The following is a 27,923-nucleotide window of genomic DNA, read 5'->3' as shown; positions in this document are numbered from 1 at the left end:
CTGAGTGAACTTCTTTGCTAATTTTGTCTCATGCTTATTGTTTCTTCCTTGGCAGCTCCCATGCCTCCATATTTTTAAATTTTCAACTTAAATGAGGAGAGAGAGACATCACCTGTCTAGAATCCTCCAAACTGAGCAGATTGACCTCTTCTAGTAGTTCAAAGCCACTCTTGCAGACCAAACGATGGTTACTGTTTTCTTCGGCAGCACTGCACTGCTCTGCTTCCACCTTTACGCTGTAGTTTACTGGCAAGGTGTTTAGGATACCAGTGTAGCTGAGACAAGGAAGCTCAACATTCACATGACAGCTTGGACAAAAAATGCAGCAAGTCCACGGACGGCGGTGACATTGCAGGCGGCTGGCTGCGCTTAGCTTCAGTAAGCAGGGCTCGCACAAGCTGTGAGAACAGGGCAGAAGCCGGAGCATGTCAAAATACTGCTGACAGCAGGAGCAAGAAAGCTCTCCAGCATACTCCTCTCCCTCATGCATGCTGCAAGATGCCTGAAAAACCATAACTCACAAGACAGCTAAGGAAGAAACGGCATCCTATCTCTTCACAAATCTATAACAGAAGATCCTAGTAGTCACCATCTGAGATGCTTTGTGTGTTTCCCCTTTATTATCACAGCAATGCATCCCACTAGCAGACTTTTACGACTTTAAGTGAATTCCCAGACTTTATTGCTCCTGCCATGTCACAGGTTTCCATGGTGCTGTGCATTCAAAGGACAAGAGGTCCACCTCCATTCAGTAATCCAAAGTTTTCTGTTTATCTGCAATACAGCTTCACTGATTATTTCACTGCCTGACTGTTGGCATTTGTGCATATGTGTGTCATAGAGCAGGAGGATAACAGCTGGACCACCATAGGCAAGTATCAGATAGCAAAGATAAATGGACTGCAGTCTTACCATACCTATAAAAAGTACTCACTGCCTCTTAAAGTTTTCACATTTTTATTGTTATTCAACATTGAATCACAGTGGATTTCATTTGGTTTTTTTTTTTGACTGATCAAAGAAAACAAATCTTTAATGTAAAAGTGAAAACAGATCTGTGCAAAGTGAACTAAATTCATAACAAATATAAAATACAAAATAATTGATCACATAATTGTTCACCCATTCAAGTCAGAATTTAGTAGATGCACCTTTGGCAGCGATGACAGCCTTGAGCCTGTGCACAGGCCTGTATCTTTGTCAGCTTTGCACATCTGGAAACTGCCATATTTTCTTAATTCTTCTTTTCAAAACTGCTGAACCTCAGTCAGGTTGCATGGGAAGTTTGGGGACAGTTTTTTTTTTAAAATCCAGTCTTCATTTCTCATTTGGATTGAGATCTGGTCTCTTGACTCTGCCACTTCAGTAAATCAACTTTGCTGTTTTTTAGCTTTCCCTGTGTAACTTTGGCTTTATGTTAGGAGTTGTTTTCTTCCTAGAAAATAAATCTTCTCCCAAGGCACAGGTTTCTTGCAGACTATATCAAATGTTCCTGCAGAAGTCCCCTGTATGTCACTGTATTCACTTCACCCTCTACTCTCGCAAACCTTCCAAAGCCTACTGTTGAGATGCATCTCTTTTATATTTTGATTAAACTAAACACGGCATTTAATCAGATCAACTAAAAGCTCGATTTTAGTCTCTTCAGACCATAGACCTTTCTACCAGCTGACTTCCTGACATTGCGTGTGTGTTTAATCGCCACCCTCCCATAAAGCTGCAACTGGTGAAACATTCAGGCAACAACTGCCTGCTGAGTCTCTCCAATCTCAGTCACTGTAGCTTGTAAGTCCTCCAGAGTTCTCAGAGGGCCTAATGTCCCCCTTCATTATGCTTTCTTGCATGATCACTCAGTTTTTTGTGGATGGACTGCTCTAGACAGATTTACAGCTGTGCCATACTCTTTTCCTTCCTTAATGATTGATTTGCCTGAACTTCAATAAGAGGTTCATCGACTTGGATATTTTCTTGTCTCCATCCTCTTACTTGTGCTTTTCAATCTCCTTTTCACAGAGCTGCTTGGAATGTTCTTTTGACTTCATTGTGCATGTTAGGTCACAATACTGGCTCAGCTCAAGTTCGACCTTCAGGATGAGCTGCATTTACACTACAATTAATTGAAACATCATACAGGTGACTTCTAAAACCAATTGGCTACACCAGTGATAGTTCAGGTGTGTCACATTAAAGGGCGTGAATACTTAAGTAACCAATTATTTATTCTGTTTTATATTAATAATTAATTTGGACCACTTTGCAGGGATCTGTTTTCATATTGACATTAGATTACATCTTGCCTGAAGAAGGGGCCTGAGTTGCCTCGAAAGCTTGCATTTTGTAATCCTTTTAGTTAGCCAATAAAAGGTGTCATTTTGCTTGGCTTTTCTCTATATTCATAATGGCTAACATGGTACAACACCCTAGTACTACATATTAACATTAAAAGCCCTGATGTGTGGATTAATGTAAAAAAAATTAAATCCATCCATCCATCCATCCATTTTCCAACCCGCTGAATCCTATGTAAAACAATAAAATGTGAAAGTTGTCACATATGTGCACTTAAGCTTGTCTTTCAGGCTCATCAGAGATAAGCACTACCAACTATGGGACACGAGGGGGCACTGTTGCTGATGTTATCATCTTTTCCTTCTCCCACAGCCCAATGAGGGTAATTAACTCCGCCCCTTCTGGTCCAGCGGGTATAAAGCCGAGGTGTTCCCGGCAGGGGTCACCTTATTCTGGAGAGAGCTCCTACCTGAATTTCAACTGGTCTTCAGAGCCTTAAACCACCCTCAGTCTTGCTTGGCTACTTTTCTTTTGTTTCTTTGTGATTATTTGCACTGTCTATTTGTCTAATTTCCCGTTTATTTTGGGACTTTGCAATTATTAAAAGGAGTGACCTGGTTGGTGCCTCAGCATTTCTTTTTGTGGATGTTGTGTTCCCTTGGTTGATGACAAAGTAAATTACATATCATGTGTGTAAAGTCATTATACAAAGGAACCATATAGTAAGCCATCCATTCATCTTGTGGAGGGCCTGCAGCACTGGACTCAAGCTGATAGTCACCTTTGGATGGGGAAAGAGTCCATAGTGGACCACACACGCTCACACCCACACTTTGCCACTTTAAAGTCTACAATAAATTTAACATGCATGGCTTTGGAATATAGGAGGAAAACTGTACCCAGAGGAAAATACATGAAGATATGGAGAAACATGCAAAGTCCACACAGGCAGAGCCACATTCTGAAGATCATCATCCTAGAACAAGTAGCTTTACATAAGGGGATAGGTGTCCATGGGAGACAGCAAGGGGCTGCAAAAGTAGTATTAAAATAACATGAGAGGAGAAGTGTGAGCTTAAGGAGTGAGGGTCAGAAATGAAATTTAGAAAAGTGAAAGGTATGAATTAGATTTCATATCATGTCACATGTGCACATGGAAGGATCACCTTCCAGGTTTATTGAAGGTAAGCGATACCACCCCGGGATAAGATGGGGTGCAATTGCTAAGATTGTTGTCTCTTTTGTCAACAACAGCAGTGACAAGATGCCCACTTAGGGCAATTGACCCTACTCCTAATGGCCTACAAAAGAACAGATGCCCCAGAGAATGGCATGTCATATCGTACTTGAACTGCTAACAGCGCGGAGCTCCCGAAGACGACCTGTATGATTCCCACTAAAGACCTCTGTATATGCCATCAAATGTTTTTTTTGTTTAAATGTATGCATATTGGGATTAAAAGAGATGACTTGGCTAACACCTCAAAACTTCCTCAACATTTCAAGTGTCCTTCCAATCTTCCCAAATAGGCACTTAATTAGGAATTCTGCTAATACAGGACCAACAATGTTGAAGACCAAGCCTTTTGCAGCAAATTGCCCAAATCAATTTTGCTTACTCAAAGAAGTTTTTCTTATGGGTGGCCAAACAAGTGCCTGAGTTGAATGCCTAGAAAAGGGGTTCTCAGACTCAGTCCTGGGGACCCTCTGTGGCTGCAGGCCTTTTTTTCCAACCAGATTCACAATCAGTGATAATAATTGATCTCATTTAATTAGCTGGTCTTCTTTCTCTTCTCTTAGTCCACATTCAGAAATGCACAATAGTATCGTTTTTTACATTTATAAAATATTTACAAGTATTTATTTTTTCTATTATTTTGAACTTTTTTCTGTGTATTTTGCTTCTTTCGTTGTATCCTAATAATGACAATTAAAAAGAAGCAGAGGAGACACTTGGGAAAACAATTCTGAATGATGTAAAGCTGCAACTAGTTCAGTGTCAGACCTACTAATTAGTAGATAATGGATTAAATAACCAGAAAACCTGGAAAAGAACAATGAAAATCAGGATGAAAATATTGTTAAAAAGTAAAAAAGCTGCTTTTTTATAAAAAAAAATTCATAACTTAATTTCATAATTTTTACATTGACAGCAAAACACAAACTGGATAAAATGGATCACTTGATTAGACTGGCAGTCCAATTAAAAACAGAAATTGGTTGGAGCAAAAACCTGTAGCCACAAGGGGTCCCCAGGACCGAGCTTGAGAACCACTGGCCTAGAAGCTCTGTGCAAACCCTACGCTGAGCTCCATGGCCAGACCCACAAAGCAGACATTCTGCTTCGCACTTTACTGTCCTGTGTTGGAGAGTTTCAGGGGAGTGCACTGACTGCTTAATGCATCAAAGGAATATCCATCCATCCATTATCCAACCTGCTATATTCTAACTACAGGTCACGGGGGTCTGCTGGAGCCAATCCCAGCCACCACAGGGTGCAAGGCAGGAAACAAACCCCGGGCAGGGCGCCACCCCACCACAGGGTGCACACACACACACACACACCACAAACTAGGGACAATTTAGAATCGCCAATGTACCTAACCTGCATGTCTGTGGACTATGGGAGGAAACTAAAGTACCCGGAGGAAACCCACGCAGACATGGGGAGAACCCAGAAATGAGAAGCGAACCCAGGTCTCCTAACTGCGAGGCAGCAGTGCTACCCACTGCGCCACTGTGCCGCCCTTAAAGGAATATACTTTAGTGAAATGATAAAAATCTGACAAGTGGTAACTTTCATTAAGATTTGTAAAGCTTGGCAAACAGGAGATAAGGAGGCAAGCAGTGTGAATGAAACTGAACTTTAATTAAAGATGATTATGCACAGTTGTATGAGAAATAGATGACTGATATTTAACCATGCCCATATTTACAAAGGGGGATTAAATTATATAGATTAATGTAGATTGTATAGATTCATTAATTTGTATAGATTCATTTATGTATAAAAGTACCACTATAATAGAAGCTTCAAGTCAGATCCCTGCACTTTATTGCCATTTTATGTTCTGTTATATATTGCCCTGCAGTGGAGTTTGGATTTCTCACTTTATGAAAATGTTTGCCTATTTTAACAGCCTTCAAGCAGACGGTAGTTGTAGGAATGAAAGTTATCATGCATTCATGGAATAGCATTGTCAAATATGGGTTAGGACTCCATGTCTGGCCCTTGTGTTTACCTCAATTTTGCCACAGGCTGCTGCTATCTGAACACTCTTGCTGAAAGCCTCACTGGGACAGATAAACAAACCAAGAGTTAGTGGCAATCCAGGCTACCATAGGTCATATTCAATCATGCAGCCACCCTCACTTACAGATGATCATTTTACAGTCCCCTCACCAGCATCTTACTGAGAATACAAACATTAAGATAACAGCAAATTCCTTGCAGCGATGGGACTGGTATTGAAAGCCTCCATCCCGGAAAAGTAAGGCAGTAATGCTAAATATTGAACCAATGTGCCCTCCACTATCATACCACTTGTTAATCAACATGTATTAAGCTAAAAAGATTCAGCTTCTCCTGTCGTTTCTAATAGTTTGTTCTCCATAGTTCTGGAATTAGGGCAGCAGCTCTTACTCATACTTTTTCTGCTGTATTGTCCTTGTAATATGGAGACCAAAACAACATTCAGTGTTCCAGTTGTACACTAGATCTAAAATCTACCTACTCAGTCTTAAATCTCATGCCATTTATTGGATTTATTATTATTTCTTTGGAATGTTTTCCAGGCTTTCCTGAGGCAAAAAAATAATATAGATGCCAGTTCTAGGGTTTATGTCCTTTTCTGCTCTCAGATTACCATGGGCTGACACCGAGAAAGAACAGGAGTTTTCTGATTTAAAATAATTAAAGGGGGAGGTTGATGGTCTGTGAGGGCAAGTGGCAGAAATCTCCTCTGAGCTCTAAGAAAAGATGTTCGGTCAAATAGATTTTAGTAAAAGAAACAAATGCACTTAAAGGAAAAAGAGGAGCATTTCCTGAAGCAAAAGTGTGCTGCCACAAAACAAAGTAGAGAACTTAAAGAGAAAATTGATTCACAGGAAATGTGGCCATCTAACCTCTCATTTAGTATTGAAAGAGTAAAATTAGATACCCAACATTTCTGTCAGAATTTATTTATGGTGCCAACATTAGTGAACAACGATGAGGAATTATGGAGCAATAGAGAATTTTATTAGTGCCTCATTGTCAAAAGATCTAGGAGTCAGTCCTATACCTTTAACAATTAAACTGGTGGTCATTTCAGTGGATTGGAAAGCAATTGTTAATGGGTCGCTGAAATATCTCCATATATTTGTTTCATTATTCCATCCTCCATCTCTCAGCTTATCTTTGGTCTTCTAAGGATAAGCATAAACATAATTCTGTAATGGATTGGTTTGGGAAGACAAGAAATTAACTGGGGTATAACATGTAAGGAAGAATGCCTTAATATTCAGGTACAGACCCCTATTATTTGTGCATAGATTATCCTCCAATATTTTGATTAACACAATGTTTTTAGCAAGAGCCTTTCACAAGGACTCCCCCCGCATCGTGAATGTGATGGCACCATTGATCTTTCACCTGACACACCCTTCCCCAAGTTTAAAATCTATCAATTAAACCATCCAGAAAGTGAAGCTATGGAGGAATATATTAAAAAGAGATTACAGAAGTGAGTTATTGCTCTTTTTTTGTGAATTTCTCCTTGGGATTAATAAAGTATCTATCTATCTATCTATCTATCTATCTATCTATCTATCTATCTATCTATCTATCTATCTATCTATCTATCTATCTATCTATCTATCTATCTGTCTATCTTTTGTGCAGTTAAGTGGTGACAGGCTTCCTTCAAAACCCCATCATGAAAAAGGATGGGATGTTGAGACCATGCATTGTCTATTGAGAGCTAAACCAAATTGTAGCAAAGAACAATTACCCTCTTCCACTTATCTCATCTCATCTTAATTCAAGTGATGGGCTCCACCATTTTTTCTAAGAGGTGTACATAATTTGATTAGGATAAGGAAAATAGATGAATGGAAAACTGCATTTAACACCACTAACGGGCGTTATGAATACTGGGTAGTGCCCTTGGGGTAACAAACGCTCTGGTGGTTTCTCATTCATTTGCCAATTCTACAGTATATTCAGGGATGTTCCTGGACATCATGACATTTTGTCTTTTTCCTGAAGATTTAAAAACTCACATTCAGCATATGTCACAGCTCCATCAGACAATTTAGAAACACTGACTCAAGAAGCTCAGTCTACTAAGCCTCCTACTGTCACATTTCTAAAGGGCAGTTATTTTGTTTCTCCAAACCTTCATCATAAGGTATTAGACTGGGGTCATGAATCAAATTTGTTTGGCCACTTGGGAGTGTCACAAACTCTAGTTTGTTCCTCCCTTGCGCCCTGTGTTGGCTGGGATTAGCTCCAGCAGACCCCCATGACCCTGTGTTAGGATATAGCGGGTTAGATAATGGATGGATGGATGGATCACTAATGTTATATGGAAGTATGTTAAACAGTTCTGATGTGATATTTTCACACTGTTGTCAGAATTTCAAAATAGGGGTGCTGTTAATTTTTTAAATTAATTTAGAACAGTTCCTTGTAAAGACTTTTCATATGCTCTTTAATACTCTTAATCCATCCAAATTGCTAAATGCACAGTTCTACTGTTCACTGTTTTTTTGCTGATCTTATTTAAGATCATTATACCATTCTGAATTCTTTTCAGTTTACATATTTTTATTTTGATTAGCTGTTAATTTGACTCACATTCATAGTGTTTTGACTCATTTTAATATATACAGTACACATTGTACACATGCAAGACAGCTTATGGGCTTTAGTAAATGCAATTACCCACTGAGCCAGGGGCTGGCACTGTTCCCTGATCCTTTCTCTCTTTCTCCCTCTGCAGAATGGCTGATTGACAGCCCTACCATCACCGACGTCATCTCCAGTGTCCATCCTCGTGGACCGGCCCATTCCTACCATCTTCCTTTATAAACCAGCAAACCAGCTATGTATTTTGGGTTCTGTTTGGACTCAAGTCTGTAAAGACATCACCACAGCAAATTGCACATTTACACATACATATATGGGGTTACCAAGGTGGTACCCCAAATCTTTACCTGTGTTTTTGTGTCATTTTATAAAATTTACATTGTATGGGGCCATAATGCAGAAAGCATTATCAGATATCATTTTCCCTCCTGACCTTTCAGAATTTTTCAATGGTAAATACCTATAAAAGCATTCTGTGTGTCAATAGCCACAGTTATCATGTCTACTCAAACAGTACCATAAAAGAAATGAAAATGAAGAATAATGAAGCGGGATTTACAATTGAATAGCAAATAAGTAAAATCACATTTAACTACATTTTAACAACATTTTCTTGTAATATGACAAACATACTCAACCAAAATATCTGTCATATTTCCCCCTTAGTGACTGTACAGTCCCATTCACTGCACACTTCATAAATATCACTGGATTCAGGAAATACAAATCCTCTCTATTTGCAAACCATGACCAATTTTGTGCTAAATGCATTGCACACAAAGTTCAGAAGAGTCATGAAGCAGGCATCACTAACAATTTTAGATTCGGCATACATGCATTGATATTAGCTCAGTGATGCTTATATTGAATTGAACCTTTTATCACTTTGTCTGACAAAAGTAACATCAGAACACAACACAACATTCAATATTAAACAACCCAAAAATGTTACCTGCAACAGCAATACAAAATATATAATACTGTTTACTCAACAAGCACATAATGTATGTCCTGTATAATATAGTTTGATTGTCACACTTGGAAAATCATACTTTCCTCAGGCTGTAAAATGAAAAATAAAATCGAATTTGGGAAGAGGCAGGGCAATTTCATACATTGGGATCTTTCTGGCAGATGCTTTAGGAAAGAAACTACTGATATGCTAAGTGGACCTATTTTGGAACAGCTTTTAGAGTCCTCTTAATTGCAATAACAGAATTAAATGTCTGTCTTGGTAACTGCAGTCTTTTATTATATTGTCTTCCCATGCACATATGGAAGGAGTTTGGTTTTCAGCTCATTATCGTGTCTACTGTCCTGAGAACACATTGCCGTATGAGGGGTGATTGGACAGATGCATTGCCAAAATAAATATTTATGAAGGAAAAAAAGGATGTGTTGAGTGATTGTCCTATAAAATATGACCACCACTGATTGAGATGGATCATTTTTTATAGTAAAAGGAAAAATATGTTTTCTAAGATTGCTGATGTTTGTATCGCAGAGCAGACTGAGAAACAGCAGCTGGCATTAAGGTCTAGCAGTTATCGCATTGAACTTTAAACAAAAAGGTTAACAATGTAATCTTCACTTTTGACTTACTGCTCCAGATATTAATCATTTTAGTAAGAGTTTGGCATTTGTAAGGTACCTAAGAACAGTGTTTGCTATGGAAAGGTTCCATATTATATAAAGGTTGCTATCAAGGGTGCCAACTTGTCATAAACACCAAATGGCAAAAGATTCTAGCCTACAAAATAGTAATAATAATAATATATCTATATAAACAAAATCTTAATCTGTTTATTTGTGGGGTTTGTTCACCAATCAACCATAGAAGGTTGAGCTGCTTTTTATGACGTTTTGCATGTATGTGAACACAATATACTGTACTGGATGCTAAAATCCTATTACTCAGATGTTCATTAAGACTTTGACCAGAGAAACTCTTGGTAGGATTTTATTTCTGGTATCAGCACAAATGTGTGGAATGTAACAAGTGGCAGGGCAAAAGTAAGCCTACTGACATGGCCTGTTTTTTGCCATCTCATCTTTGTCTATTCCAGCCTGTTTTTTACTCTACAGATGTAAGCTGCTTCAAGTCATTTACTGTTACAGTGGCGAGACACAATGAGAAAATGTGGTGTATATTCTTTAAGTGTAGAAAGCCAACAAACATTCAAACAATCAGTAAAAAGAACATTTTTTTGTGATTTTCACCTTAAATTCCATTTCCATTTTAGCTATTTTTGGTTTATATAAAAACAGTTTATTAGTTTACGGGGTGTCACAGTGGTACAGAATCAACCCTTTGGAGTGAGTTTGAATCCCAAACACAGTTGTTTTCTGTTTAGAATTTGTAATCATTGTTTCTGCATAATATTTTCCTTGAGGTATTCTAGTTTTGTTTCCATATACCAAAAATGTGAGTAATAACTCCCAGTGTGCACTACATTGGACTTGTGCCTACAGCTGACAGGATAAACTTTAGCCATACACACCCTTGAATTGAATTAAGCCAATTTTAGAAAGTACAACATATTTGTTTAGTAAGTTAGATTTATATCTACATACTGTATATAAAAGTTCTTAGCTTGTGAAAGAGAAAAAACATTTTGCTTAAAACCTGTTCATTGTTAAATCAAAGAGAATGATTTTAAACACAATATCAGACAGGCAACAAGGGGAAAAGCATTTTTAAGAGACAAAGAATGATTATTTAAATAATTCCAGGCCACACTTTAAAATAAGAACTTGGTCAACTGTTCTAAGGAAGCAGGATGAGAAGGGGAAGTAAGGGAGTTTGGGTGAGCAGCTGTTATTTACCTGCTTCTAACAAATTAAGAGTTTTTAATTCAAGAAAATGTATAGAATTGTTTGAATTAATAATAACTTGAATTTGGGGAACAGCTACCACCCCCTTTTTCAACACTTCACAGTCACTGATCAGCTATTTGGATGCTTTTTACAAAAGCAACAACACCCAGGAACAACTAAAGGGCCACTGGACTTGAACACTCGATGAGAGATTTGCTGAGGTATCGTGTCTTTCACTGAAGTGAATCAAAGTCTCTTCTGATGATGATAATGCTGACTATGATGATATTCTGCTTTGCTTGTTTCAAGATGTTATACTACAATTGAAAGTTAAGCTAAGTTCCAATTTCCCCTCAGTTATTCCTTCTTTGCTATTTCTGGGTTAGACGTAAGTACAGAAGAGTTTGTTTTTTAGGTAGGGGTCCATTAAAGGAACGATTTCTCAAGCAGAAATCCTGAACCAAGTATTTTTCTTTAGGGCACTCTGGAATTTCATTTCTGAAAAGATGTCGTAAGTTGTGATCTGACTGAGGAACCAAATTCAAAGGAGGAATTGTCCTTTAGCTATATGCAAACTGAGCTATCCAAGCAGAAAACAGAGTTTAAACGGAGAAAGGTGGACAATTCAGTCATTCCTGCAACAATTGAATCCAAGACTATCAATGGTGAAGGTCCAAGGACAGCATTCACAAAAATGAAGGGAATCTTAAATTGAAAATGTAAACAACACAGACCCTATCATTCGCAACACTCATTTAAAGGGACTTCTATGAAAGCCATCTAGTATTGTGCTATGAATTATTTGGAGTTTACTTGTAATTCTTTTGCCACTTTCATGATATTGGACTATTATAGTGTTTAAATGCTTATCTTGATTTGTTCCTAACCTATATCTGAAGCTCCGGTCTGAATAACCCTGAACTGGATAAAGTGAGTACAAAGAGTTATTATTTATTAATCCAAGGCAATTTACAAAAGACATCTTACACAAATTAACCTGCTTAATCCATCCAGCAGCCTCCATCCATTGCTTTAATATCTCATATTCCATTAGCATTGCCATCCAGCCACTGAAACTTTCCTCCAAACTACATCATCTGAACCTACTGGAAAGTTATGGCAGTTAGATGAGCCTGCAAAATACAAGAATAATTTTTCATGAAGTGTGTGCTCCCCATAAAACACAGTACACAAGGCTGGATTTTGAACAGTAGTTAATGTTCTTGCTTTTCCATGTTTTGACCAAATGCCTGTTTTTAGTTTTTCAACTGTGGACTAAAAACATTTTTTTGTTGTGGCTTATCTCCATATTCTAAGTGCCTGCCTGGCAGTGTAAGCCAAATTAAGAATGTTGATTGATGCAATCAAGAGTAGCGAGTGAAACCATGATTTTGCAGTTGAAAAATGAGCATTGTTTAAACAATTCAATATGCAATCCAATAAAAGTAAATCAAAAACAGACACTAGGTCAAAATAAAGGGAAGAAAATAGTTTCTGGAAGTATTCACAAAGCAGAATCTTCAAAAATCAAGAGCAGTTCATTCTTTATAATAAATAGTACTAAATTTGATTTGAGATCATGTTAAGATTGTATTCAACTGTGTTGTTGCTCCTTTAATTTTATTTTTGGTATTATGTATTTTCAGTATTATAAATGAACTTGCATGAATTCTTCTTAGATAAGTGTCAGTTCTTGTTTCCTTTATTTTTTTTTTTATTTTAATTTATTGTGTCCTGCTCCTTCTATTAATTTGTCATTGGGTAAATAAAAAAATAAAAAAAAGATGCAAAGAAAAAAAAACAGCCATTAAAGGGGTGTAACACTAATACCAGCAGTGCTAACTGTAAGGCCTATGAGAGCAAAAGATAAAAAGACCATTAGAAAGGCTAAAAGACGATTAGAGAGAAGTACTGTTGAAAAGGTGAAAGATGACCCAAAGAGATTCTTTCAATATTTTAGTAATAAAAAACAATCAAGAGGAAGATGATAAGTGTTAAGAACAGTAAAGGTAAGCAAGAGTATGTAGACATTGTAATTGCAAATGCTTTGAACTTGAAGTTTCCACACATGAAGATGTGGCTAACCTTCGAGCAGTAAGAGGGACTGCCAATGGGGTACTGAGTGATTTGGAAATTGTACGGGAAAAAGTACTGCTTACATTCAATAGGATGAAATCTAACACATCACCAGGACCATATAGCATCTGTCTTCGACTGCATAGGGAGGTTAGCAAATACATACTGTATATAAACTCATGAGGCATATTTTTAGGAAGTCACTGCATACTTAGGAAATTCCTAAGGATTGGGAAATACAAAATATTATGTCATTATATAAAAAGGGTAATGGGGTTGTGAGAGAATAATATAGTTATTTAAGGATAACATAGTTTGTGCATGATAACCCAGCCACAGGGGATGCACAAACCAGTGTGTTTCTTCGTGCCGGTCCCTAGCCCGGATAAATGGGGAGGGTTACGTCAGGAATTGCATCCGGTGTTAACTTTTGCCAAATCAATATGGGGACAACAATACAAATTTCCATACTGGATCGGTTGAACCCCGGGTTAACAACGACCGCCACAAGTACTGTTAGCCAACAGGGTGCTGGCGGAAATTGGGCTACTGCTGGCCGAAGAAGAGGGGGGAGATGTGTCCGGAGGCAGGAGGAGAGAAGGAAAGTAAAGAGAGTGGAACTGAGGGTAGGAACTTTGAATGTTGGCAGTATGACTGGTAACGGGAGAGAATTAGCAGATATGATGGAGAGAAGGAAGGCTGATATATTGTTTCTTGTAAGATACTAAATGGAAGGGAAGTATGGCCAGGTGGATCGTAGGTGGATTCAAATTGTTCTATCATGGTGTGCATGGGAGGAGAAATGGGGTAGGAGTTATTCTGAAGTAACAGTATGTGAAGAGTGTTTTGGAGGTGAAAAGAGTGTCGGGCAGAGTAATGATTATGAAGCTGCAAATTGGAGGTGTGATGATGAATGTTGCTAGTGCATATGCACCGCAAGTTGGGTGTGCAATAAGTGAGAAAGAAGATTTTTGGAGTGAGTTGGATGAATAGTGTACCCAAGGTACAAAAAGTGGTGATTGGAGCAGATTTTAATGGGCATGTTGGTCAAGGGAACAGTGGAGACGAGGAGGTAATGGGTAGATATGGTGTCAAGGAGAGGAATGAAGAAGGTCAGATGATAGTGGATTTTGTAAAAAGGATGGACATGGCTGTGGTGAATACGTATTTTAAGAAGAGGGAGGAACATAGGGTTATGTACAAGAGTGGAGGAAGATGCACATAGGTAGATAACATCCTATGCAGAAGAGTTGATCTGAAGGAGATTGAAGTCTGCAAAGTGGTGACAGATGAAAGTGTAGTTAAGCAGTATAGGATGGTGGCCTGAAGGATGACATTGGAGATCAAGAAGAGGAAGAGAGTGAGGGCAGAGCCAAGGATCAAATGGTGGAGGTTGAAAAAGGAAGACTGCAAGGTTGTGTTTAGGGAGGAGGTGAGAAAGGAACTGGGTGGCAGTGAAGAGTTACCAGACAGCTGGGAAACTACAGCAGATGTCGTAAGGGTGACAGCAAGAAGGGTGCTTGGTGTGACATCTGGAAAGAGGAAGGAGGAAAAGGAAACTTGGTGGTGGAATGAGGAAATACAGGAGCGTATACAAAGGAAAAGGATGGCAAAGAAGAAGTGCGATAGTCAGAGAGATGCAGAAAGTAAACAAGAGTATAAGGAGATAAGGTGCAAGTGAAGAGAGAGCTGGCAAAAGCTAAAGAAAAGGTGTATGACAGTGGTTCTCAAACAGTGGGGCGGGCCCCCCTAGAGGGGCGCGAAGTAACAAAAAGGGGGGTGCGAATATATGAAAAAAAGAAAACAAGAATCAAAAATATGAAAAATACATCTATTGAAACCAAAACAAATGAACTTAAACAACATTCTGACACTAGAACAATAAATATAGAGTTAGATAAATGTCGATAAAAGTTAAGTAAGTATAATAAAATATGCATCTATGATATATCATTAATTAAAAAAGAACAAATTGGTAAAAGTGGGCTTCTTTCAAAAAAACGTTAGGGGGGGCGCGATTAAAACTGTTATGAAAACTTGGGTCGCAGATACTTAAAGGTTGAGAAACACTGGTGTATGATGAGTTGTATGAGAGGGTGGACACTAAGGAGGGAGTAAGGGACCTGTAACAATTGGCTAGACAGAGGGACTGAGCTGGGAAAGATGTGCAACAGGTTAGGGTGATAAAGGATAAAGATGGAAACGTACTCACAAGTGAGGAGAATGTTTTGAGCAGATGAAAAGAGTACTTTGAGAGGCTGATGAATGAAGAGAACGAGAGAGAGAAAAGGTTGGATGACATGGAGATAGTGAATCGGGAAGTGCAACGGATTAGCAAGGAGGAAGTAAGGACAGCTATGAAGAGGATGAAAAATCGAAAGGCCGTAGGTCCAGATAACATACCTATGGAAGCATGGAGGTGTCTAGGAGAGATGGCAGTGGAGTTTTTAACCAGATTGTTTAATGGAATCTTGGAAAGTGAGAGGATGCCTGAGGAGTGGAGAAGAAGTGTACTGGTGCCGATATTTAAGAATAAGGGGGATGTGCAGGACTGCAGTAACTACAGGGGAATAAAATTGATGAGCCACAGCATGAAGTTATGGGAAAGAGTAGTGGAAACTAGGTAAAGAAGTGAGGTGATGATTAGTGAGCAGCAGTATGGTTTCATGCCAGGAAAGACCACCACAGATGCAATGTTCACTCTAAAGATGTTGATGGAGAAGTTTAGAGAAGGCCAGAAGGAGTTGCATTGCATCTTTGTGGACCTGGAGAAAGCATATGACAGGGTGCCTCGAGAGGAGCTGTGGTATTGTATGAAGAAGTCAGGAGTGGCAGAGAAGTACGTAAGAGTTGTACAGAATATGTATGAGGGAAGTGTGACAGTGGTGAGGTCTGCGGTAGGAGTGACGGATGCATTCAAGGTGAAGGTGGGATTACATCAGGGATCGGCTCTGAGCCCTTTCTTATTTGTGATGGACAGGTTGACAGACAAGATTAAACAGAAGTCCCCGTGGACTATGATGTTTGCTGAAGACATTGTGATCTGTAGCGATAGTAGGGAGCAGGTTGAGGAGACCCTGGAGGGGTTGAGATATGCTCTAGAGCGGAGAGGAATGAAGGTCATTACAAATAAGACAGAATACATGTGTGTAAATGTGGGGGAGGTCAGAGGAATGGTGAGGATGCAGAGAGTACAGTTGGCAAAGGTGGATGAGTTTAAATACTTGGGATCAACAGTACAGAGTAATGGGGATTATGGAAGAGAGGTGAAAAAGAGAGTGCAGGCAGGGTGGAATGCATGGACAAGAGTGTAAGGAGTAATTTATGACAGACGGGTATCAGCAAGAGTGAAAGGGAGGGTCTACAGGACGGTAGTGAGACCAGCTATGTTATATGGGTTGGAGACGGTGGCACTGACCAGAAAGCAGGAGACAGAGCTGGAGGTGGCAGAGTTAAAGATGCTAAGATTTGTATTGGGTGTGACGAGGATGGATAGGATTAGAAACGAGTACCTTAGAGGGTCAGCTCAGTTTGAACAGTTTAGAGACCAAGTCAGAGAGGCAAGATTGCGTTGGTTTGGACATGTGCAGAGGAGAGATGCGGAGTATATTGGGAGAAGGATGCTAAGGATAGAGCTGCCAGGGAAGAGGCCTAAGCGAATGTTTATGGATGTGGTGAGAGAGGACATGCAGGTGATGGGTGTAACAGAGCAAGATGCAGAGGACAGAAAGATATGGAAAAAGATGATCTGCTGTGGCAACCCCTAACAGGAGCAGCTCAAAGAAGAAGAAAAGAATAGTTTGTGCATGATGTGTTTTTTGTGCAGCGTACATTAAAGAAGAATATATATATATATATATATATGTCTTAGAAATAGCATGATGAGACTGCTGAAATGGTTAACTAAAAAGACAGAGTCTTTCAGGTGAGGGTTGGCTGATGTGATCATCGTTTGTGAACCCAGCAAGACTTGACAGTTTTCATGTACACAGTTTTCTATAAAAAGGTAAGAGCTGAATTTAAGTGATATGCAGAAAAACAAGAATGTAATAGAATAATTGTGTATGTTATTTGGGTGTGTAAGCCAATGGTCCAGTCTAAGTGAAATGTTAAATGGTGTGAGACAACGGACCAATCACAGTAAATGTTAGACAACGTGTAAGCAATAATATTATATAAATTCTGTTATCTATAAGAATAAATCTCTGTCTTTGCTCTGTGACCATTCCTTTGACACTTCTTCTCTGGGTACTATCCCTTATGGGTGCTTCCACTTCATGAAGAGAAATGAAAGATACATGAGCAAGCTTCCTCCTGTCTGATTTCTGACTCAAAGAGGTTGTAATTGAGAACAAAATTTGTTTCTTTAATAAATTTTCAATTTGTTTCTTTCACAGAGGAGATCCAAGTAAATATAGCCCTGTAACCTTAACAACCATCCATCATGGATCATGGGGGTCTGCTGGAGCCAATCCCAGCTAACACAGGGCGTAAGGCAGGAACCAATTCCAGGCAGGGTGCCAACCCACCACAGGGCACACACACCCGGGACAATTTAGAATCGCCAATTCACCTAACCTGCATGTCTTTGGACTGTGGGAGGCAACTGGAGCACTTGGAGGAAACCCACACAGAATGGGGAGAACATGCCACCTCCACGCAGGGAGGACCCGGGAAGCGAACCCGGGTCTCTTCAATGCGAGGCAGCAGTGCTACCACTGCGCCACCCACTTTAACAACCATCACAGGTAAATTAATGGAAGAAATGTTAAGGAAAAGATTATGCTTTACATGGCAAGAAAATTAATAAACAGAATTATTAAGAAAAACATTAAGCATTAGATAGATAGAAATGGCAAGAACAGTTGTTTTAGTGAACAGTCAGCATTGGTTCAGATGGGGAGTTTGTCTTTTACTATTATGCTGGAATTCTATAAAGATGCCAAGAGCAAAAAGAGAGATGGCTATGATATTATTAATCTTGATTTTTAGATGGTACTAGGGGGCTTCGAAATATATGTTCTACATGTCTCTGACTTAAAGTTTAAACTCGAACAACATATTCAATCTCTTTTCTCGCAGAGTAATAATTTCCTAATGTTTGCGCTAATGCAATATTTACTATCAGTTTTTGGAGACTTTTGAACTTTCATGCTTCCATTATCTCTAACCTGCTCTGCTTGTGTATTGCGCCAACATTTTTGAATTCTTTACGATGTTCTACTTCATGTCATCTACTCGTCTCTCTGAAAAAGTCTCATTTCATCCCAAGATTTTTTTATATAATAGAGAGGTCTGATATGGTCCCACATGAGAGGTTTGGCATCAGACTAAAAGATGGGTATACTTTGTAGATGGGTGCAGAATTGGCTAAAACACAGAAAGCAGAGGTTTATGTTTAGAGGAGCCTTATTAGAATTGGCTGATGTTAAGAGTAGTGTTTTTCAAGGGTCAGTGCTGCTATTTTAATATATATGAAAGATCAGTGTAATAATATAAAGAACAAGCTGGATAAGTTTGCTGATGATACAGTACCATACTAGGTGGAATGGTTGATAATCTAGAAACATGTGACAAATTACAGAGGGAGTTGGTTAGAATACAGACTTGGGCAGATTTGTGGCAGATGTGGAAGTGTATGTATGATGCTACATGTAATAATTAGAAATGTAGGATTTGAAAACACAATGGTAGGTCTGAAATTTGAAAGACAGTGTTTAGAACAAGTCAAGATGATTAATAGGATGTTAGGTTATATATCACAATGTATAGAATAAAAGTCAAGGGAGGACATGCTTAGGCTTTATAATGAAATGGTGAGGCCTCTTCTGGAATATTGTGTAGATCTGGTATCCATATTACAAAAAAAGACATAGCATCATTCGAAAAAGTCCAGAGAAGAGAAACTAGGCTGATTCTGGGACTGAGAGGGTGTGAGCTATGAAAAGAGGCTGAAGGAGGTGAACATTTTCAGTTAAACACAGATTAAGTAGTGACATGATACAAGGTTTTGAAGTTATAAAAGGAGTTAGTACAGTTGATTCAGGTTGTTACTTTCAAATTAGTTCAACAAGAATATGGACACACAGTTGCAAACATGTTAAGGGTAAATTGTACACACACAGTGTTTTTCTTCACACACAGAACCACAGACTAATGGAATAAATTATGAAGGTGTGTGGCAGGCAGCAGGACTTTAGTGTCCTTCAAATCTCAATCTGATATTATTATGGTGGTTTTAGGTGAATTGGATTGGCTAGTTTTGTTGTGCTGAAGGCCTGTTCTTGTCAGCACTTCTCAAATGTTCTAATTTCTTTCATTGATGTAAAGCTCTTTCATCGACTGTTTGTTGTTTCAAATGTGCTACAAAAATAAACTTGACTTGATAAATGACATGCTTTAACAAACGCCATAATTTGACACAATATTAGAGTACTGAATGAAGACTGTACTCCATTTTGAATTCCCTTGCCCCTCCAACCACATGCATTGTTAAAGTCAATGGTCGACCATATAGAGGTGAGGCTAAGATCAAACAGCATATATAAGAAGAGCAGTGGCAGCTACCATTCATGCCTTGCACATTTCTCCTCAATATGTAGCTAAAAACTGAGCAATAATATATGAGCCTTGATAACCTTTCAAATAATACTTTGATTCAGGTCAACTTAACTTTTTGTAAATAGCTCACTTCATATTATGCAAAAAAATTGGATCATTCTGAGGTTTTCTGTCATTCACAGGGAACAAAGCCGACACAATGCTCAAATGCCTTATTCAATTGCTGTGGTCAGCAGTACTGTCTTCAGTTCCTGTCAAAGCGTAACATATACTTTGAAAAAATGTTTTACCAACATTCTTTTCCAGCCGAATGAATTCTGAGGTGTTCAGAAACATGCTGTCTGCTCAAATCCAACCACATGCATTGTTAAAGTCAATGGGCGACAGCTAAATGCAGTCGAATTGATTTCATGATACAGATGAACAATGACCCAAAAGCAACCCAGGAGTTTATTAAAGCAAAGAAGTGGAAAATTCTTGAATGGCCAAGTCAGTCACCTGATCTTAACCCAATTGAGCATGCATTTCACTTGCTGAAGACTAAACTTCGGACAGAAAGGCCCACAAATACACAGCAACTAAAAGCCACTGTAGTAAAGGCCTGGCAGAGCATTAAAAAGGAGGAACCCAGCATCTGGTGATGTCCATGAGTTCAAGACTTCAGGCTGTCATTGCCAGCAAAGGGTTTTCAACCAAGTATTAGAAATGAACATTTTATTTCCAGTTATTTAATTATATATTTAATTATATGCTATTAATTATATTATATCTACATGCTTCCGTTAGGTCAGATTATCTCAGGTTACAACGTGAGCTACCACAGCTATGCTGATGACACACAGCTGTACTTATCAATAGCACCTGATGACTCCGACTCTTTCGATACACTAACACAATGTCTTACTGGTATTTCTGAATGGATGAATAGTAATTTTCTCAAACTAAATAAAGAGAAAACTGAAATTTTGGTAATTGGCAATAATGGATTCAGCGAGGTTATCAGAAATAAACTTAATGCACTAGGATTGAAAGTTAAGACGGAAGTAAAAAATTTAGGGGTAACCGTTGACTGTAATCTGAATTTTAAATCGCATATTCATCAGACCACTAGGACAGCATTTTTTCATTTAAGGAACATAGCAAAAGTTAGACCTCTTATATCATTGAAAGATGCTGAGAAATTAGTTCACACGTTTGTTTTCAGTCGACTAGATTACTGTAACGCACGCCTCTCAGGACTACCCAAAAAAGACATACATTACTTGCAACGAGTGCAGAATGCAGCTGCTAGAATCCTAACTGGGAAAAGAAAATCCGAACACATTTCTCCAGTTTTGATGTCACTACACTGGTTGCCTGTGTCATTCAGGATTGACTTTAAAATACTGCTTATGGTTTATAAAGCCTTAAATAATCTCGCTCCATCTTATATATCGGAATGCCTGACACGTTATATTCCAAATCGTAACCTTAGATCTTCAAATGAGTGTCTCCTTAGAATTCCAAAAGCTAAACTTAAAAGAAGTGGTGAAGCGGCCTTCTGCTGTTATGCACCTAAAATCTGGAATAGCCTGCCAATAGGAATTCGCCAGGCAAATACAGTAGAGCACTTTAGAACACTGCTGAAAACACATTACTTTAACATGGCCTTCTCATAACTTCACTTTTACTTAATACTGATACTCTGTATGTTCAATTCATCATAATAACTATTCACAGTGGCTCCAAAATCCATACTGACCCCTACTCTCTCTTCTGTTTCTTTTTCCGGTTTCTTTGTGGTGGCGGCCTGCGCCACCACCACCTACTCAAAGCATCATGATGTACCAACATTGATGGACTGAAAGCCAGAAGTCTACGTGACCATCATCATCAGGTCCTTCCATGAAAACCCTAAATACAAAGAGGACTGTTTGACTTATGTTAGGTAGATTGCCCAGAGGGGACTGGGCGGTCTCTTGGTCTGGAACCCCTACAGATTTTATTTTTTTGTTTTTTTGTCCACCCTGGCCATCGGACCTTACTTATTCTATGTTAATTAATGTTGACTTATGTTTATTTTTTATTGTGTCTTCTATTTTTCTATTCTTCATTTTGTAAAGCACTTTGAGTTACATTTTTTTTGTATGAAAATGTGCTAAATAAATAAATGTTGTTGTTGTTGTTGTTGTTGTCCAATTACTTTTGAGCCCCTGAAATGAAGGAAATGTGTTAAAAAATGCTTTAGTTGCCTCACATTTTTATGCAATCGTTTTGTTCAACTGACTGAATTAAAGCTGAAAGTCTGCACTTCAACTGTGTCTGAGTTGTTTCATTTAAAATTCATTGTGGTAACGTACAGAACCAAAATTAGATAAAAGCTGTCTCTGTCCAAATATTTATGGAACTAACTGCATAGGTCCATAGGTCCATGATGTATACATCACAGTTCCGACTTCCACAGAAACATCCATCTGTTTATTATTATTATTATTACTTTTTTCATACCAATTTCACAAAAGCCAGCTCTTTTTACAAAATAAAGCACAGAGACAGACATTACCCGATGACTATCTAATTTGTGTGTAATGCTTATATTTTAAATGTGGAATTAATACTTTGGAATGCCATCAACTGGCCATTACAAGGTCAAGAGTTCAACGTAAATTATAAGACATTAAGATAATTTAACAACTATCACTGGGCACCTCAAAGTTGTTAAGGTCAGGATGTGAATCTTTGTCCAGGTATTGCCTATGTGGAGTTTGCAAATTCTCCAAATGTCTTTGTGGGTGTTCTTCTGGATAGTTGTGTTAATTCACACATCCCAATGAGATGAGTGTCAGGTTATTGGCCACCTCTAGATTTGCCCAGAGTAAGTGAGTATGAAAGGATGAAGGATGTGTTTGCACAGGTGGGCCTACAGTGATCTGGTGCTCCAACTATGGTTAGCTGACGCCTGCCTGATTAGACCAACCCTCAATCGAATAAGTGACTTACAAAAAGAATGGATGAATGGATTTTAAAATTAACTTATTAGTTTATCATATGAAAAATGAAAAATGCTTGCATTTACAGGAAAGAGACAGTAGAGAGAGAATTTGCTGAAAAAATAAGCCATTGTGTGTGTTAACTGTTTTTATTATCCATGTTGAAGCAATTCTTTTCATTCTTCAGACAACGTGTATGTTGGGATTGAAGGAAAATAATTCATAAAAAGTATGATTTTGTTGTAAGGGGCTGAAGAAAACACTCTTGGCTCTTGATGGTGTCAGAGACGGCTGGGGAGGCGACCCGGGAGGGCTTGTGCCTTCCCTAGACCATGTGGGGGTGACCGTCCTGGTTGCTTTGGGGACCACAGGTAGGGAGCTTGGAAGCTCAACCCTGTAGGGGCCTGTGGTCACCGCCAGGGGGCGCCCTCGTGCCTTTGGAGCCCTGGAAGAGGACTGGGAACACCCGGAGTGCTTCCAGGGATACAGCCGGCACTTCCGCCACACTGGGGCATGTCGGTGGGAGATTGCCGGGAGACACCTGGAGCACATCCGGGTGTGGATAAAAGGGGCTGCCTCCCTTCATTCAAGGCTGGAGTCGGGTGAGGAGAGGATGAAGCAGGAGAAGAGAGAGTGGAGGCGGCCCGAAGAGAAAGGCAGATAGTGTGAGAGGCCTGGACTTTTGGGGAAGCCTTGGGGTTTGTGGTGCACTTTGAACTTTGTAAATACTGTAAATAAACTTGTGGTGGTGAATTTGCCATGTCTTCCTGTCTGTGTCTGGGGCTTAGTCCACAATGGAAATGTAGTTAATTTCTGCTTTCAACCATTAGAGCTCTAGCAGTCCATCATTCTGTACTGAAATGAAACTCTATAGTCATGGGGAGAACATAAACTTCATTCAGTTCAGTTTTTTTATGGCACCTTAAAAAATCAGTATGCTTTTGGAGAAATGAAATATTGAAATTTTAATATTTTATTAAAATCCATTCCCGTCAGCTGTGAGCATATAATTGTGTACAAAACATCCGTCCTTCTTGGTGGGAATCAATGAACAATTCCCACATCTGGATCATGTGATACAAAAGAGCCAAAGTTTGTCCAGACATTGTCAGGAGCAAGACAAAAAACAATACTTTCTGGAACATTGGCAAAAACAGTTTCATCGATCTGATGACTCATCTAATATGTATACTTCCAAAAAAAAAAAAGAAAAAAGAAAGTAGTGTTTGAAAGATAAAATATGTAAGTAAATGGCCAGAGATTGTTTTTTGGAACACAACCCAAGACCTGACAAAAGGAAACTTTCAGATAGAAATTTTTTGGAAATAAAAGAAGGGCCAAGGAGTTGTAGTATCCTAAGCATGTGAACTAAGAAAGGTAATCTGTTAACAGTTGTCATATTTATGCCTTGTGGGTGCATGGTGTCAGTCAAATATATCTGGAAGACAGCCATTTCTGTCTATTGGAAGTCACAAATATCATCTATCCTCATTGCTCAAGGCACTCTGCAGGAAAAGAGATTCCATTTTTATAATGACAATCAGATTTATGTTCACACAAAACCTGAGTTTTCTCCAGTCACACTGGTTGATTAATTCTTGTTGTGTCTTGTTTTAAAAGTTAATGGAGACAAGACAGAGGCATTGTTCTGTCTGTTGGAAATATTATCATTGATATAAATGGTTGCACCACCTTCTCTTCTTCAGAATCTAGAAGACAGGGTGTACTTTTAGATTCTAACTTGTTGCTTAAGACTTAAGAATATAATTCGATCGGCTTTCTTTCCGATGATGAAAATGTGCAGATTAGCACGTCTTCTACCAATGACTCTCTACTTTTTTGTAGCTTCAATCGAAGTTTTGAACTTGTTTATGTGTTCAAAATGCTGCCACTTTAATTTTAACCCATTTAAAACAATGAAACAATATAATTGCATCACTCATGTCCTTTCACTGGTGGCCTCTTAAATATTGTTTACCTTATATGATGCTTTTGCATACAGTATGTTCCCATCTATCAATCTGACATATTACAGTATTACAAGCCATGTTGTATTCTATGCCATTCTAATGGAGATACTTGTGTCCCACATTCAACAAAAGTAACTGGGTGACCATCAAGTTCCACAACTCCCGAGCTGGGATCTCCCTGCCTCTTTACATCTTTTACAACTGCTGCCTTTAAAGCTAACTGAAACACTGTATTTTTAAAAACAGACATTTATCTGATTGCTGTATCTATTATGGTAGATTGATTTATTTTTTATTAGTGTTATTCTTGTCTATCTCAGTTTTTAACTTATTTATGTAATGTGTTATTAAAGAGTTTATATGTAAAATGTTATAATTAAATGTATTTTGGAAAAAAATACATAACTGGATACAGTCATATTTTTGACTTAGCAAGCATACAAATAAATCTTTTGATATCTTTATCAATGTGGTATTCCATATAGAGTTACAGCAGTGGTTCTCAAACTGTGGGGCGGGTGAAGTAACTAAAAGGGGGGCACAAAGATGTGAAAAAAAGAAAACCAACAAATCAAAAATATGAAAAAAACATCTGTTGAAACCAAAACAAATGAACTTAAACTACATTCTGACACTAGAACAATAAATATAGAGTTAGATAAATGTTGATAAAAGTTAAGTAGGTATAATAAAATATGCATCTACATTACAAAAAAATGTTAGGGGTGGCATGATTAAACTGTTATGAAAACTCAGGTTGCAAATACTTAAAGGTTTAGAAACGCTGAGTTACAGGTTTATGGGGTCACTAACTGTGCTGGCCATCTAAGTGAAGGTTGAAATGTAAGTAATCAACTCAGATGTGTGGGATTTGTAAAAGCTGTGTTAATGTTTCTGATGCCCCATCTACTGGAATGACAAATGCAATACATTTTATAAAAGTGTTGATGTGCCATGAGTGGAATGATACAGGCATAGCATCCAGATGAACACACAGACGCTTATCCTTTCATCCATCCATCCATTATCCTAACTACAGGGTCACGGGGGTCTGCTGAAGCCAATCCCAGCCAACACAGGGTGCAAGGCAGGAAACAAACCCCGGGCAGGGCGCCAGACCATCGCAGCTTATCCTTTCATTAAGGAATATTACAGAGTATAGTGAAATTCTTACATTCGACACTCTCTGACACCATGGCTAGAGAGTATATCTTCCTTATGAAAAATCTCAGAACAAATTGGTCACATGTATATATGCTCATATTTACTTTTGCAAATGTGAACAATAATGTATATTTCTTGTGACACTGCTAAAAGCATCACTTAACTACTAATAACTGAATTATCCTTCCATAAATGTTACGTTTATCTGTTCATACATTCATTTTATAGTCAATCCGATCTGATTTTGAAAGTCAGTAGGCAAGTTCATATGCCAATAAAAAGGCATTCATAAATAAATATTAAAGAGGTATATGATTTTAAACAAAATTACATATACTACGATCCTGTGTTGCAGATTGTGAACTTCAAGTCATACAAAACAAGCCTTGCATGTGCAGAATTGATAACCTAAACTGTTACAATAAAAAATAAGGAATTCTTTTTGCAGACAAAGCTATTTGGTGCAATATTTATGTCATAAGTAAAACACTTTAATCCTTCAAAGTGCACAAATAATTCACAGACAGTTCCTAATCTGTTTTATTAGAAAATATGGCTAATCATAAATTTTCTACTCTGTTGAAGTGTTCTTTTTATTTACTTTAAGCATTAAACTGTTAGATGTTGAGACTTTAAATCTGGAAAGCACACTGTTAAAAAACAAATTAAATTTAAGGAAAATTTGCAAAATACTGTAATAGAACTTTTCCGATATGACACACACTAAACTACTTAAAGAAAAACTTCACCTTTAAAAAACTCTAAATCAATAAATAAAAAAAATGTTAGCCTACAATTCTTCCTGCAAAGTTTGAAAACATAAATACAGTAAAAATTCACAAAAAGGACAAATCTACAGTGAATAAATAATAGAAAAAAAGGCAGCACTCATGGCTTGACTTCAGAGGTACTCAGTGATTTGTTTTCCAAAAACTATATATTTTTTTTCCTAATGCAGTTTCTGGAAAGCTGAATGAAAACTAAGGTATTAAAGAGCAGCATAGTGGCACAGTAGTTAGCACAGCAGGTTGATGTACACAGTTTGCAATTCTCCCTCTATGTATGTGGATTTTTCTCCAGATAATCCAGTTTCCCAACCACACACAAAATAAACAAATAATACACTTGTCTGCATCTTATGTTAATTAATAATGGCCTGATGTGAATGTGCGTATCCTGCAGTTGTCTGGCAGCTCCTGCCTTGCACTTGAAGAACTTGGGTGACACAGGTTCAATAATGAATGGGAGGTATGTGACAAACTTATGGTTCAGTTTCACAAGTAAACACAAAATGCAGTTTTTAAATGATGGTTTTTATTATTTAGGGAGAAAAAAAATCCAAACCTACATGGCCCTGTGTGAAAAAGTAATTGCCCCCTGAACCTAATAACTGGTTGGGCCACCCTTAGCAGCAATAACTGCAATCAAGCGTTTGCGATAACTTGCAGTGAGTCTTTTACAGCGCTCTGGAGGAATTTTGGCCCACTCATCTTTGCTGAATTGTTGTAATTCAGCTTTATTTGAGGGTTTTCTAGCATGAACCACCTTTTTAAGGTCATGCCATAGCATCTCAATTGGATTCAGGTCAGGACTTTGACTAGGCCACTCCAAAGTCTTCATTTTGTTTTTCTTCAGCCATTCAGAGGTGGATTTGCTGGTGTGTTTTGGGTCATTGTCCTGTTGCAGCACCCAAGATCGCTTCAGCTTGAGTTGACAGTAGAATTCATGGTTCCATCTATCACAGCAAGCCTTCCAGGTCCTGAAGCAGCAAAACAACCCCAGACCATCACACTACCACCACCATATTTTACTGTTGGTATGATGTTCTTTTTCTGAAATGCTGTGTTCCTTTTACGCCAGATGTAACGGGACATTTGCCTTCCAAAAAGTTCAACTTTTGTCTCATCAGTCCACAAGGTATTTTCCCAAAAGTCTTGGCAATCATTGAGATGTTTCTTAGCAAAATTGAGACGAGCCCTAATGTTCTTTTTGCTTAACAGTGGTTTGCGTCATGGAAATCTGCAATGCAGGCCATTTTTGCCCAGTCTCTTTCTTATGGTGGAGTCGTGAACACTGACCTTAATTGAGGCAAGTGAGGCCTGCAGTTCTTTAGACGTTGTCCTGGGGTCTTTTGTGACCTCTCGGATGAGTCGTCTCTGCGCTCTTGGGGTAATTATGGTCGGCCGGCCACTCCTGGGAAGGTTCCATGTTTTTGCCATTTGTGGA

At 38.4% G+C, this 27,923-nt stretch overlaps 1 protein-coding gene across 6 annotated transcripts in view; it reads right to left on the bottom strand.

The window, feature by feature from the left end:
- LOC120536671 (fibronectin type III and SPRY domain-containing protein 2-like) overlaps nucleotides 1–27,923 on the bottom strand; it is a 65,566-nt gene that overhangs the window by 17,241 nt on the left and 20,402 nt on the right. For 2 of the 6 annotated variants that reach the window (XM_039765124.1, XM_039765131.1), the window contains one exon: nucleotides 11,945–12,090. The exons of 2 other annotated variants lie outside the window; for them this stretch is intronic. Coding sequence is in view for 2 of the 4 variants with exons in the window: in XM_039765107.1 (XP_039621041.1) it covers nucleotides 113–427 (315 nt within the window). In the remaining 2 variants the exon portion in view is untranslated. Of the gene's footprint in view, nucleotides 1–112; nucleotides 436–8,215; nucleotides 8,360–11,944; nucleotides 12,091–27,923 lie in introns of those variants that run through there. 2 more of the 6 variants (XM_039765115.1, XM_039765107.1) reach the window with 2 other exon arrangements.

This window comes from Polypterus senegalus, chromosome 1 (assembly GCF_016835505.1).
Source record: "Polypterus senegalus isolate Bchr_013 chromosome 1, ASM1683550v1, whole genome shotgun sequence".
Classification (NCBI taxonomy): domain Eukaryota; kingdom Metazoa; phylum Chordata; class Cladistia; order Polypteriformes; family Polypteridae; genus Polypterus; species Polypterus senegalus.
The sequence above is the reverse complement of the archived record's forward strand: the minus strand, read 5'-3'. Positions and strand labels throughout refer to the sequence as shown.